We start from the raw sequence: 13,920 nt of genomic DNA, 5'->3' as shown, positions 1-13,920 counted from the left end.
GGTCATATGCTAATTTGACATTTCAAAATCATACTCAAACCTGAAGCTTCATAAAAGTAAGTCTGATTATGACACTTGATGTATTCTACATATAGAAGCTTAAAATTATTTTTTATCGCTTTATGAAGTAAGTTTTTTTGGGGGAGGGAGACAATTTTACATGGTCTTAAGTATTGGAGAATATTTAGCCAAAAGGACTTTATCATTATTTTATTAAAACAATAAATAATAGCAGATGTACTAATAAAGTACTTTCTAAAATTCTTGAGCAATCAGTTCTCATTACACCAAACTGCAACAATAAAAAGAAATCAGAATTGAAAAACAATTCTGCTTTGCCAACATACTGTTAGTAAAATGCACACTTTGCCGATTTTTCCTTGGTATTTGTGTGAATTTTCACATACCAACCTGGAAAATCAGAAAAAAAATTAAAAATGGTTAAATCATTTGTTATGAGCAATGAGGACGTGCATAATGCCTTGGCATTCACCTCAACCTCTCATCAACATATTGCATTTTTCCATCCTCATCTTCCTCTTTGTTCTTTCATTTTATATCAAGTTTTTAACCTCTTCAGAGGAGGTTTCATTTTCTGTATAATACTTGACAAGACAGAGAGCATTCTTCCACCACAAAAGTAATACAATGCAACTGGTATAATGTTATTTTCTTATCAAAGAAAATTGATTGGATTTTAAGTTGTCCTGTTATATTAGTTAACTTGACTGATTTTTCAGTACAGTTCAGATTCTGCCTCAGAGGAATCACAGAGTTGGCACTAAAGATCTGATGGCTCGTTGGGGACAACTGGGATTTTCTGAGTAGTTAGAAAAGCRTAAGAGGCTCTTTAAGTTATAAATTGAACATAACAAGTCAATATTTGTGTTTAAAAGATAACCGTGAAATTACGAACTATTAATACCAACATGAAATTTCCGAGTTAGTAACACATTGGTTATATAGAACCTAGTTTCAGTTTGGCTGTAGATGCTGGGGAACTTCTATATTCACTGGATGGTCTTTATTACTAGAGGGTTAGAAAAGTAGCAGAAAATAAAACATTTGTACGGGGCACAGTTCTGTAACTATTTAAGACCTGATCAGGTACTATTCAGACCTTAATCTTCAGCTTTTGATCTCCAGTTTGAGAAGCTGAGAACATGACTACATGCGCCTTCCAAGTATCTGGTAGAGCAGATGGCCCACATGTTTTAAAACAATCATACTCAGAGGTTGGATCCTCAGCTGATGGGATTAGCAGCTCACCTTCTAAGCACCGCAGGTCAGAAGCAAAAGCGCTAGAAGCCTACAACTTGCAAAGGCATGCCACAGAAAAAGATAGGATAAATTCTTAATTTTCTCATTCTTAAATGCCTTGAAGAGGGTCATTGTTTTAGAAGGGTTCTGCTGCTTAGCTCAAAGGAGGGGAAAGGTAGCTTGTTGTTCTCTAAATTTGTTCATGCCATTTCTTCATTTGTAATTAAATTAAATAATGAATAAATAATGAATTAAATAATGAATTCACAGGAGCAACTGTGAAAAAGATGGCATCTTCACCTCTTGTGCTATTTTAAACAGTACAAAGGAAAAAACAAAATACGCGCAGCAGTCAAAATTTGACTCCATACTTGAGTCTGATGGACTTCACTTAGCACAGGATGAAACCTCCTTGGGATGAGAGGTAAATTCTACCTGGGAATGCAAAAACTCTATACAGTAAATGTCTTTTTAAACTAAAAGTAAATAAAGAATCTTCTTACCCTTTATATTTGGAGATACATTTGCTTATGTACCATGTATTGGGTGTCTATAATCATATAACAGTTAAAGAAATAGGATACAAATCATGCAGGAAGAAATATTTTGCCTGGCAACTACCCTCACTGTCACAATATTTACTTTTTGAGATTAAAAATATATTTAACTAGCGTAAAAAAAAATCCTCATTTTGCCAATTCTTCTTGCTCCAATAAATAAAATATGCAATTGAAAAATGGTAGAGAAACTGGGTCTGCAAATAATACACTGACAGGTTTTTCATCTTAATTTTAATTACAGAATTATAAAAGATTATTTACTAACATCTAAAAAACATTAACATAACTATTAGACTACGAGAAGTGAATTGAACGTAAAAAAGGCATACAATGTATTTTGTTCCCCATTATAAAAAATAACCGAACCACAGCTCAGGAGACTGCCATCAGACAAATCAGCTTGTCCATCAGTTCTGTCTCTATTGCTGCAAATGAATAAGAGGCAGAGCTTCACTAAGTTTCCTTTTTATTTTTCAAAACAAATCTAAAGACTGCAGAGTACACATGAAATGTACCATCTCAAAAAAAAAAAAAAGGCAAGTTGAAACATAGAGCTCACCTGCATGACTTATAATGTTTCAACATCATAAGAAAATAGAATTTATAAAATTTTAAAATTCTGTTAAAATTTCAGTTAAATCTAATGGCTTAATACGAAGAATGTGTAAGATGTTGAGAATTTGATCATTTACAATTTATTCAAAGAATTAACACTATACACAGAAGGATGGAATTGCTGACTGTTTTAAAAGTGTAATTTTATATCAAATGTGCTCAGTCAACAATTCATGTGCCAATTAACACAAGCACTGCTCCCATTATTTCTTCTGAGGCAGACAGAGAGATACAAACATGTACAAGTATACGTTGTCTTCAAAATTATTTTAGTTTAAAATCCATTGCTTTGCAAACACCAACCTTCTTTTTGGAAACATATCTAATTCAGAACTATTTACTTCTCCTGTCAGTCTTTAAAAATAATGCATTACCATCCAAGCATAATACTGTAGCACTTATGATGCTCACATTTGTGACAGTTGCAATGAGAATAATGAAAAATAGCTTTTTTTTTTTGAGGTTCGTGGGGAAAAATATAAAATCACGGATGGCCTTACACTCTAACATCAGCATTTATCTTACTAAAATTAGAATAAAGGAACAGATTGTACAAATACAGATACTCTAACCATTCTGTTACTTCAAGAATTTTAACTGAAATACAACTTTTCTTTAAAAAAAACTTCTGAGTGCACCATCAATAATAAAAGCAAATTCTAGAGCCTGCTGTAGGAGAGGAATATCTGAGTTAAGACCCAAATCACTTTTCATCCTGCAGAACAGTGAAATAATCAACGTGCTGAAACTTCAGAACCTCATTTCCCCAGCTGGTCCAACCAGGCTGTAGGTTGCGAGCAAACAACTCCAGACATTCCACATCTGGCTTGACAAATTCTGCCAGAACCTCTGTGCAAGAAAAGAAAAAAAAGATGAAGATAACAATGAGAAAGGTACAAATAAAAATAACAAACAAATGGAAAAAAAAAAAAGAAAACAATCTCCCCTGTGTTGTTAGCAGATGAAAAAACAGAATGTTTCATTAAAAAAAGGGAGAGGCAGCAAATTAATTTCAGGGATTTCATCAACCAGCTTGACTATTTATAGTCAGAAAGTCATTTGAAATAAGTGCCCTTGAGATTCTGAACAATACTGTCAAGGCCTTCAATAGCCTTGATTTATTGGTTTTCATTTAGAGAAAGGGAATGAGGATTTATTTCAGCATCTACATAGACGACTACTGAATTTTTCAGTATTACCAACCAACATCTCCAAAAGACTAGCCTCAGCTCCTAAAATACAAGGACAATATTTCTAGTAAAAATAGATTAAAAAAAAAGGAATAAAGAGAAGCTCCTTCTTTCATTAAAGTATTTATTGATGACAGTTGTTAAAAGGTAAAATAAGAAATATCAGTTTAAATAAGCTCTGAAAAGGATAAAAAAAATGCAGGGACTTCTTTTTCCTAACGCCAACTGAAGAAACATCTATATAACTCTGCTCTTTCATTCAGTAACATAAATCTCAATTTTTTCTTACAATTGGGTATTTATAATGCTTAAATCTAAATAAATAGAAACTTATCGTTAACATCAATTGTGTCACTGATTATAACTGGTATTCTGGAAGTGAAAGAAAAAGAGTTTGGTTATTGCACTTCACCTGAGAAGTACTATTGCAAACACAGTTATTGTTAAATAGGTTACTTGTCATATAGATCCATTTAACTTGTGGCTGGGTCAAAGAAATTGTTAACTAGGTTTCAGGAAATAGCTACAAAGATATTATTTTTTTTTTTATATATGTGTGTGTGTGTGTGTGTGTGTGTAAAATACACCAGTAAATGAAAAGTTTAAGGAATATAGCAAGATAAAGGAGTTAAAAAAAATCTGAAAAACAGATCTATAACAAAGGTACATCTTAGGGTTTTCTTTTTCTGTGACTGACAGAACAAAAACCAAGAAATCAAGTCTCTTTTCCAGAGGAAATATTGTTCATTTTTGCTCAGATTTCCAAGAAGCTTCTGCATTTCTGTAGCTCAGAATACATAAATCCAGTATTATATCATTCAACTTGATCTCTTCAAATTTGATCATTTCAGGAAGCAGAAATACATCTAATTAACATACATCAGAGGATAAGACAGAATGCTTTTTCTGGGTACAACTGAAGCTTTGACTTTTTGCATCACGTTTTCCAGACACAGAATCTCTGTGTTAGATCTCAGCTACTCATGTCATGGATTGCTCCTGCTGCAGAAATATGAGCATCCACTTCACATTCTAGTGGGTGGTAGCCTACCCCAGATGCATTTCCTACCTACACTGTCACTTCCTCAAAAGCTTCAATCCATTCAAAATTTACTCTTAAATATTTTGTAACGGGTGTTTCCAGACTTTTTTATATTTCGATACAGCACACAAATCTATTTTCCTCCCTGCAATCTTTAACAAATGTCAAGAAAATGGCACAGATGGGTTATCATCAAGGCAGCTTTTAATCCAGAGAATACTGCAACCAGCAGTATTATTCAAAAAATTTGTTCCTTTTAGAGGCAAGCTAAAACGTTTAAATAAATGTAACATTTGCAGAGAAGAGTCTTGGAGATTTCAAGCAAAACGAAACATTCCAGTGGAAGATTTGCTACACTGAACATTGCTATGTGGTGCACAAGAGTTCAACTAATTAGACAGCACCTTCCTTGCTTTTGTACCATTTTGAAAACCCACCATATTCAAAAAATAATGTAGTAAAATCCATTGTTCTTTTTACATGCTCTATTTAATTAAGGATTTCTTGTGCATAACATGCTGCCAACAATTCTTTTAACAAAGGTCTTCCAAAAAAATCTATTCTCTTGATCATCTAAGAAAACCTGTGTTGCAGGAGGATGTACTTTTTCCACAAAACAGGAGGAAGACACTGCTCCAAAGCTTTCAATAAGCTCTTTGTGAGCAGACCCTGACATCCTTAAAACATTCTTTTGACTTGAGTGGGCATAAGACCATGCAGGGCTTAGTGCAGGGACCAGACACCTTATGTGACCTTCTTCCTTCTATATAGAAATAAAATAAAACCTTCTTACAGGTCATATTCACAATCAAAGGAGGAAGCAATCATTTAAGCAACAAGATTTCATTAAAAGCACATTAGAAATGTCAACATTTGTTCTTAAAATGTAGAGATTAAAAATATTATCACAACACTCAGTCCAGTAATCAAAAGTAGTTACTACTAGGTACCAAAAACTTCCATATCTGAGAGAAAACTTAAAAACAAACAAACACCAAAATACCACTTAGCTAATTCAACAATAGGGATAAGTTATTCTCAGAGAGAACCTGGTCAAAGATTGCCTGGCCAGAAAACAAAGAGGAAGCCAATAAATAAGCCATTTCAGCAAGAAGTAAGAAGTTTCTGCCAATCTTTCATTAAAAAGGAAGTCCCAGGAATCTCCCTCTGTCCTGCTCTCAGAGAGATAGTAATTCAGCATAAAGCTTTTTGARGAAACAGAGCAAAATTACATATAATTCAAGATAATATTATAGTATGATTTTTCATTGCTTGGAAATACGTATTTACATAATCACATCAGGCAGTAACTTTCAGTGCAATGGAAATTAGCATATCAAGAGGGCAATAACGTGGCATTATTTTGTTGGTATAAAATCTCATTAAACTGGTTTCTTGAACATCAACTTTTCCTATTTTAAGTTAAAAATTATAGCCTCTTTGCTAGGGCTTTTTATGGCTTTGATATCATCAGAAGGCTGTCTTAATACACAGATGGATCTGACTTGCAGCCCTTAAGCAAACTCTGCAGTTTTTCCCCTGATAACAAGTCAGAGGACCCGCATCAGTAGGAAGATTAAATACTCATTTTTCTACAGTAGGAATGGGGGGGGGGTCTAAGTTTTTTGTTGTTGTTTTGTTTTGTTTCATTTTTTTACAATTATTTCCATCCATTTACAGATAACACTAACAAGAAATAGCTTAAACAGATTATTCATGATCACTTGCAGGTGTTGCAAACCCCAAGAGAGCAACTCAGATACTTAGGCACCTAATACCCCAGGATACACAAAGCCAGCACACGGCTGGTAGCTACAACACAGGTCTTGTGGGAAACCCACTTCTCTCTGGAGCACAAACAGGAAGTCAGGCAGAGTAACGGCTACATTTGCTTACTCTGGATCCCAAACATGTATCTAAGATGCATGCTGTTAAAGATGTTCTAAAAGGCAAAGGAAGCAACTATTTTTGAGACAAGCAACTCTTTTGCTTATATTTTGAACTTCTGTTACCTATACAGCAAGTTCTGAACAGCAAAGCTGATACATAAAGTGAAAACTACTTTGTTGGCTTTTTACTGTCCCATTTGCGAGCCATGSAAGGTACAGCCCACACCTGACTGAACGCCTTTTGTGGTACACCTTCCAAAGAGTTTGCAGTGTAGAGGCCCTTATTATCCAGTTTGTCTAATCCCTGATCATAATAAGACCAGAAAAAGATGAGAAGCTCAGGCAAAAGAGCCGGTTTTATACCCCYGCGTCTTTCCTGAGCTTCAAGTTAAACTACACGTCAATACTCCCATGGATAATTCTAATAGTAAGGGATTACAAGTTACATAAGGAAACAAGATATATTTCCTTTTTACTTCCAGGAAACCTTTATAGCACAGCCTAATAAGGCACAGAGTTCCCACAAGGGGCTTACTACTATTTCTCACCGCACTACTTTGCTGGAGATAAGTGGCTAAAACATGGCCAAGAATTAAGCTCCAGGATTTTAAACATACCTCTATATGAAAATATTACTTCTAGCAACAAATGTATATATTTAAATACTGGAGGAGAGATAGCTAGCTGTAACAAGAAGAATCTATAAAACAGAAAAATTGAAAAAAGGCATTTTAAGTTTGATACTGCTTCATGTCTATGTTACAAAATACCTTCTAGGTTTTCAAAGAGCAACACTGACCTGAATTAGGAAGAAAACCTGCTGTTATTTGAATCAAAACCATGAGTGATAAAATTTCATTTTAATGCATTTGCATAAAGCAGTTTAAGTACATTTACAATGACATATTAAAGCTCTAAGCATTAAACACAGCACATGCATCAAAAACCCCTACAGTAGCAATTTCATAGTTAAATGCACCACAGGAACCCAAACGTCCCTTTTTGATGGCTTGCTTTAATTTGCATCTTCCTCTTCCCCCAAAGAGATAAACTGTTATATTCAGTCCTTAAGTGGCTACATACGTATCAACATACAGCCTTTATAGTAGTAACAAGAAATAAAGTGCCAGACATCGTCAGTAAATACTAACATTTTTGGCTTTGTTACTACTTAAACAAAGCATAAAGAACGCGTGTGACTCATCAAGTGTCCTTCTTCCCCATTGCCAAATCTCTGCTTCTGTTCAAATTTCTTCTGAACCACACCAGGATGTAGCTCAGCTGCTCTCTAGTGGCCGTTTGGGAATATTGATCATGAAAGTGATACCCTTTACGACACTGAAGTCAAAGTATCATCAATTAGCTTTTGTTTTACAGTCTATGTTTTCATTCCATGACTCTATTCTGAATGAAGTTGCCAACAATGTAGACATATGTATATCTTTTTTTTAATGTGCAAATCACTGAAACTGTTCAATAGCAAATTTGTGAGTGAAGACTCAAAAAATACATAAATAGAAAGAAGCACAAAGTTTCTTTCAGAACCCATTCAGTAGTATAATTTATAAAGGATTCATCAATATAGTTTCTAGACTCTGTATCACAGAAAGGAAGCATTCCAAGGACCATTCTGGCACTAGCTATTTTTGTAATGCACACAAACCGCTGTGCTGCATCCTTGGATATCTCACAGTTTCCTGTTTGTGTTCAAGTGTATTTCTAAGTATTGGTTTTCTGAAGAGGCCCTAGGTGGCTGCCTCATAAATCACTACCCTACCATTAGCTTAAATCAAAACACATACTTCCTGCACTCAACCTAATTCTTAAAGATGTAGCTGCAGAACTGCAGGGAGATCCTCCTGAAACTTTTTTTTTTTCTTAAGTTAGCTAAAATATGTGGCTAGTGCTAGTCTTGGAACAGGTATATATCTGTAAATTAATCTGATACAAATGCAAGCCCAAAATGAAAGCTTTAAAGCTTCCCTGGAAACAATTGTTAAGATTAGCATCCTAACTGAAGTCATTCTGTTCTTTGCGAACAGAGTAAGGAAAGCCTGTCAGTGCAACAAAGGGAATATACCCAGTGCCAGCCACAGGTTGATTGCCTTCCTCTACAACAGCAGCATGCATTTCTTCCATTTGCTTTCTCTGACATAAATATATAGCATCATGTGCATCTGGAATATCTGTAGATCTGCTGAGACTTTTCTCCTTGGGGAAAAATTCTCCTCTTGTGGGAAGATGAAAACCACTTTTGAGACAAATATTTAATATATTGCTTGCATTGTAAAGGCATTCAGGTACTGTAATGATGAAAAAAGTATGATTACCTATCAAGAAAAGCAGTCAAAGTAGGCTTGCTCCAGAACAACGCATATATACAAATGCATGATACAAAAAAACTTCGAATCCTTTGGACTAAATTCTGGAAAAAGCTGACACTACTTATTCTATCTCGTTGGTTGAAGTCACTGCCTAGATTTCAGTAAAATAAATATGGCTTCTGAAAAAAAATGAGGTATGTCTTACTTCCTGCCAATTGTGAACAGTTTGAAAATAATAAAGTATTAATTTTTTGGATTTAAAGGCACATCTGGGAATTTAAAGACATTTGGGAATGAAAGAACTTCAGGTCATTTGCAATACTTTCATATATACGGTATGTATAATCTGTTCCTGCAGGGTTTCAAAGATGAAATTAAAAAACAACAAAAAAGCAACTTATTTTTTTACATTCCTATCTAAAACATTCATACAAGAATTCAGACAGTGAAGTTCTACTCTTCATGCTCATTCATTTTCAGGGACCAAGATTTAGGCACCTGACAACATTTTTAGAAATGCTGAGGATCAACCAATCCTACTGAGCAACACTGCTTGACATGTGGAAAATTAAGTAATTTTTAATGTACAAAGATACCTGATCCTAGGTATTGCATTTCAAACATTCAAGACTATATCCTACAGAAACACTATACATTAACATTAGCAAAAACATACCAGTAAGAGGGGGTTTATGTGAATGTAGGCTGCAGGGTACGCTGACAATTAACTTATGATCTGGAATTGGAAGTATATCATCAGATTTCCTGTTGTATAAATCAGAACAAGAAAAGTGTGAGAATGAACACTACAAAACATGATACAGACTGAGGCTTTCATAGAGCTATTTCAGATAGGAGATAACATACAGATTGCTCACTCACAGCCAAACTTCAGATATGTCTGAGGGAAGTTATATGTTGCTCAGCTGTAATATTGAAAGTATTTGTTTGACTGAAAGGACAGTTTATGAAATCACTGAGGCTTTAAAGGAAACACGGTTAATAATAACCATACAAAAAGATGAAGAAAAACCAATACATGCCTGTCAAGATTTCACCTGCAAAAAACACCAACAGCCCCAAAATGGCATCAACTTATGTAAGGACTTATGGTCCAACAGAACCCACCAACGAAGGAAGCTCTGCCCACATGGCTTTATTTGAGCCAGTTCCCCAACACAGGCAAACGTAAGGACAAACAGCAAGAGCTGTTTCCACACTTTAATTCCTTCATCCCAAAGCTAATAATGCTACTTTTAGGTTCAAAATCAACCGGAAGATGGCACTGAGATCCTGGGACATTATACTGTATTATACACCAGTGAAACATACAAAGAAATCCTAGCAGCCTCCAAAAAATACATTTATCATAATAGTCTGTCATACCTCAAGGCTTCCTCTATGTTTCCTTGAACTCTSCCCAAAACAAGAACTTCATAGGGCTTTTTGTGGGAAGAATCCAAAGGCAATACAAATTCTCCAGATTTGGTAATCTGAACACAAAGGAGTTAAAATAAATAAAAGACACAGTGGAAGACTGTCCCATCCCATTTTTCCAATGGGATCTTTTCCTTCATAAAAAAGGAAGAATTGAAGATACCATACATTTCAAAAAAANAAAAAAAAAAAAAAAAAAAAAAAAAAAAAAAAAACACATAGTAATAAACACACAAATGGTCAGAATATGAAGAAAAGTGACATAATGCAAGCCCTCTCATTCCCCAAGCAAGCAAAAAAAGAAATTGAGAACTTACTTTGACCCAGTGCCACTCAGCAAGTGTTTTCACAGACCAATGAGGATAAAGTTCATCCTTAACAAAACGTAAGTGCTTCTGTCTGTTAGTCACCCACGTGACTACAAGACAACCTGGAGCAGCTAGCGCTGATACAGGAATCTGCTTGATTTGCCAGGAAGACAAGTGGCCATATCTGCATGCCAATACAGTGAGAAAGAAAGTTATCATAAACCAAATAATATAGAAATTGCGAAAAAAAAACAATAAAAAGTGATAAATTACATGGCTGAGACTTCAAAAAATACCTCTTGACAGCATAAAAACACTGCAACGATGGGTCAAGAGTGCCACCTAGCGGCCAAATCTGCTCGCTCCCGCTATAAAATCACAAGTGTATGTAAATAGTGTTACCAAGCAGAAGCCTTATGTACGCATTTCTCTTCTATTTCTCCAGATAAAACATTATGAGGACTCTGAAGATAATTCTGAAGATGCCTACAAGCCTGCATATAATTTAAGAGCTTGAAAATTTTGAATTTGTAATTCAAAATTTTCATCTTTATGCCAGAACAAAGTTAAGTTAATGAAAAGTAGTTCTTTTTGCTTCAGTCTACGTAACGTTATTCACTTTCCATAATCCACGATCTCTCCTCTGAATGAAAATGACAAGGGAGCCACTTACAAGTGCAACACTAATTAAACTGTCAAGCTAAAAGGTCATAAAAGAGTAATCATTTACCAAAATATATGCAAATTGCACTCATGATTTGAAGTTACCGTTCACTGTGAAAATACTCTGAGTTACTCAGAACAGTTCTGCATACTTTTGAGTTAACTCTGCTCTACRGTGGTGAATACAGTATGCTTTCCAAACTCTGTCCTGTTCTACCATTTTTCCTGTGCTGCTGTTCTACCTTATTAGTGAGCTATCAATGTGTGAAACCTACACATCGCAGTGTCAGAAGATGTTGACACACAGCCTGCTGGAATCCACAACCCCTCATCTGGGTACCGAGGATCCCTGTACAAYGCAATAGTGAGAATAGTGACAACCAGGCAATAGTGTACATAAAAATCCAGAAATACTTCCGGGACTAGATCCCACAAAGAAAAACAAATATTCCACATCTGGGTTATGAATCCCAAAAAATGAAAAAAAATAAAAAATCCATGAACAAGGTAACTGATATTTAGCACTACAGACTTGCTGCTAGACACATGCAGCAACAGATATTTGGGCATCTGTGGAACCATACCTGCAAAAACACAGGTTTAAGAAGGACATTCTTCTTATTTTTGAAGACTAAAAAGCAGATGTACAATTAATGTAAAATTAAAATTGTACTAAATGTACAATTAAAAACCATTTATTTTCCTACACTGCATACATATTCTGACATAAGTGAAATTAGGACTTCTTACTGACAGACATTTCTCTGAGTTTGGCAGTGTTTTTAATATCTGAGAAAAGATGAGCCAACAGTCACCATACATGATCTCCGTGACTGAATGAGCAATTGTCTGCAGTTCTATGCTGAAAGCACAAATGGATTTGTTACAACAAACAAATCTGTGATCTAGTTTGGATACATCTGAAGAGCAAGATATGACAGTGCTTGTGATAGCTCTGYCACCTTCAGGCTTTGTTTTGTAAGGGAAGGAGGGCCTGGCTGTCTAATTCATGCTTGTGAACAACAGATTTTCCTTTGAGTTATTTGTATAGGTAAGAATTACACTTCAACGAGCTTAACTCTGAGATCCTAGAGGCTTTTGTAGGGTTACTTACATGTAAGACATGCTAATCAATCTCTGTTTCTACAAATTATGTTTCCATTAGAAGTTTCAATAGCTACATAAAAAGTAGACATCGATATTTACTCCAGAAAGTTATATGGCCACATTTTCTGTTTGCCCTTCTTTCACATGGATGCAATCCTGTGGTAGTCAAGAGAACTCTACTGGCATAAAAACTTGATGTTACTTATTGGAGAAGATCCAGAAAATTCAAAGTGAATGAATTCATAAGCTACAGTACTCGGGACCAGTTCCTATCACGCTTGCGGGTTGTACTGCTGCACTGTAATTTTTCGTCTTCTGCCCACCGGACTGAAACTCAAATTAACAAAACAAAACAAAAACACAAAACTTCTAAATTAGACCTCAGTCCTGGAAATACTTACACATATAGCTAGCTTTAGAACTACTAAAGTAACTCTACTAATTTCAAATGAGTACCTGCAGGATCAGGGCCTTACAAAATAAATGACTCCAGCCTTTTCTTGCAAGTATCTCTAACACTCTCTCACCAGTTAGGYAATTTAAGATCCAATCTTGCAAATATTAGGTACACAAACAATTCAAGCCATTTCAGTGAAATCTCTGTGACTTTTTATAGACTTGAAGGTAGGCATTTGCCAAAATATTTTCTAGTTTAAACACTAGCACTTCTATTGGTCTTGCACGTATATTGGTCTTAGATTGCATCACTATATTCAAAAGTTAACTATATCCACGTAAGCAAAGATAAAATTTGTTTGGTTTCTGTTTTAAAAGACATAACACAAATTTACAGTAAAATTTACCGGTTACTCCTTTTAACAGACTTGTTTTCCCATGGTGGATCCATCACAATTACATCATATTTTTTCTTGTCTGGAAAGGGAAATTACAAAGAAAGCTAGTATATTAGTTTAAAAACAAAATAAAGAATAAATCTACTAGTTAAAACCAATAAAGGTTTAGCTACCCAACTATAGAGAACACCTAAATAGCAAATTATGCAAGTATACTTACAATTCAGCAGTGGCTGCAAACATGAAATATCAGATAAAAGGAAACTGCTTTTCGGTGGCACCAAGTACTTCTGCCCCATTAACTCAATCATCTTTGCATAGCTTGAGTTGTTTTCTGTAATACATGAAAGCAGGCCCTGCTCCAGAATGAAGGTTTCATCATCTATTGCCTGTACAGCTTGACGGTCACTGTTGTTTATAGCTGGAAACTGCTTTGCCATTTCACATAACTCGGCCAACCCACAGTCAATGTGTCCTGGAACAACATTCTTGCTGCAACTGAGTTTTGTAGTAGTGCAGTGAAGAAAACCACTTTTGAGTCCTTCTTGGACTAAATGCAAAGTGCCTTCCCAGATGAGCTCCCTGATCTGTATGATCATAAAGATACAAAGGAAAAGGAAATGGTCTTTCAAACACCTACRTTATGGAATGAGACATAAATCAAAGCATATTTTGAATCTGCAGACTGGGAGAAAGATCCTTGCTAAATATTGAGATCATTTGATTCATGT

The 13,920-nt window shown here is 35.1% G+C and overlaps 1 protein-coding gene across 2 annotated transcripts in view; it reads right to left on the bottom strand.

The window, feature by feature from the left end:
* Nucleotides 1-2,036: 2,036 nt before the first annotated feature.
* Nucleotides 2,037-13,920, bottom strand: part of METTL4 (methyltransferase 4, N6-adenosine) — an 18,169-nt gene continuing 6,285 nt past the window's right edge. For both annotated transcript variants that reach the window (XM_085319255.1, XM_085319257.1), the window contains exons 4-9: nucleotides 13,410-13,776; nucleotides 13,199-13,268; nucleotides 10,635-10,809; nucleotides 10,267-10,373; nucleotides 9,557-9,645; nucleotides 2,037-3,284 (exon numbers count right to left, since the gene is read on the bottom strand). In XM_085319255.1, coding sequence (XP_085175381.1) covers nucleotides 3,139-3,284; nucleotides 9,557-9,645; nucleotides 10,267-10,373; nucleotides 10,635-10,809; nucleotides 13,199-13,268; nucleotides 13,410-13,776 — 954 coding nt within the window. In that variant the 3' untranslated portion in view covers nucleotides 2,037-3,138. The remainder of the gene's footprint in view (nucleotides 3,285-9,556; nucleotides 9,646-10,266; nucleotides 10,374-10,634; nucleotides 10,810-13,198; nucleotides 13,269-13,409; nucleotides 13,777-13,920) is intronic.

The sequence above is a fragment of the Rhea americana genome, unplaced genomic scaffold (genome assembly GCF_003343005.1).
Source record: "Rhea americana isolate MKP2758 unplaced genomic scaffold, rheAme1 scaffold_58, whole genome shotgun sequence".
NCBI lineage: Eukaryota > Metazoa > Chordata > Aves > Rheiformes > Rheidae > Rhea > Rhea americana.
Note: the sequence above shows the minus strand (reverse complement) of the source record. Positions and strands in the feature narration are given on the sequence as shown.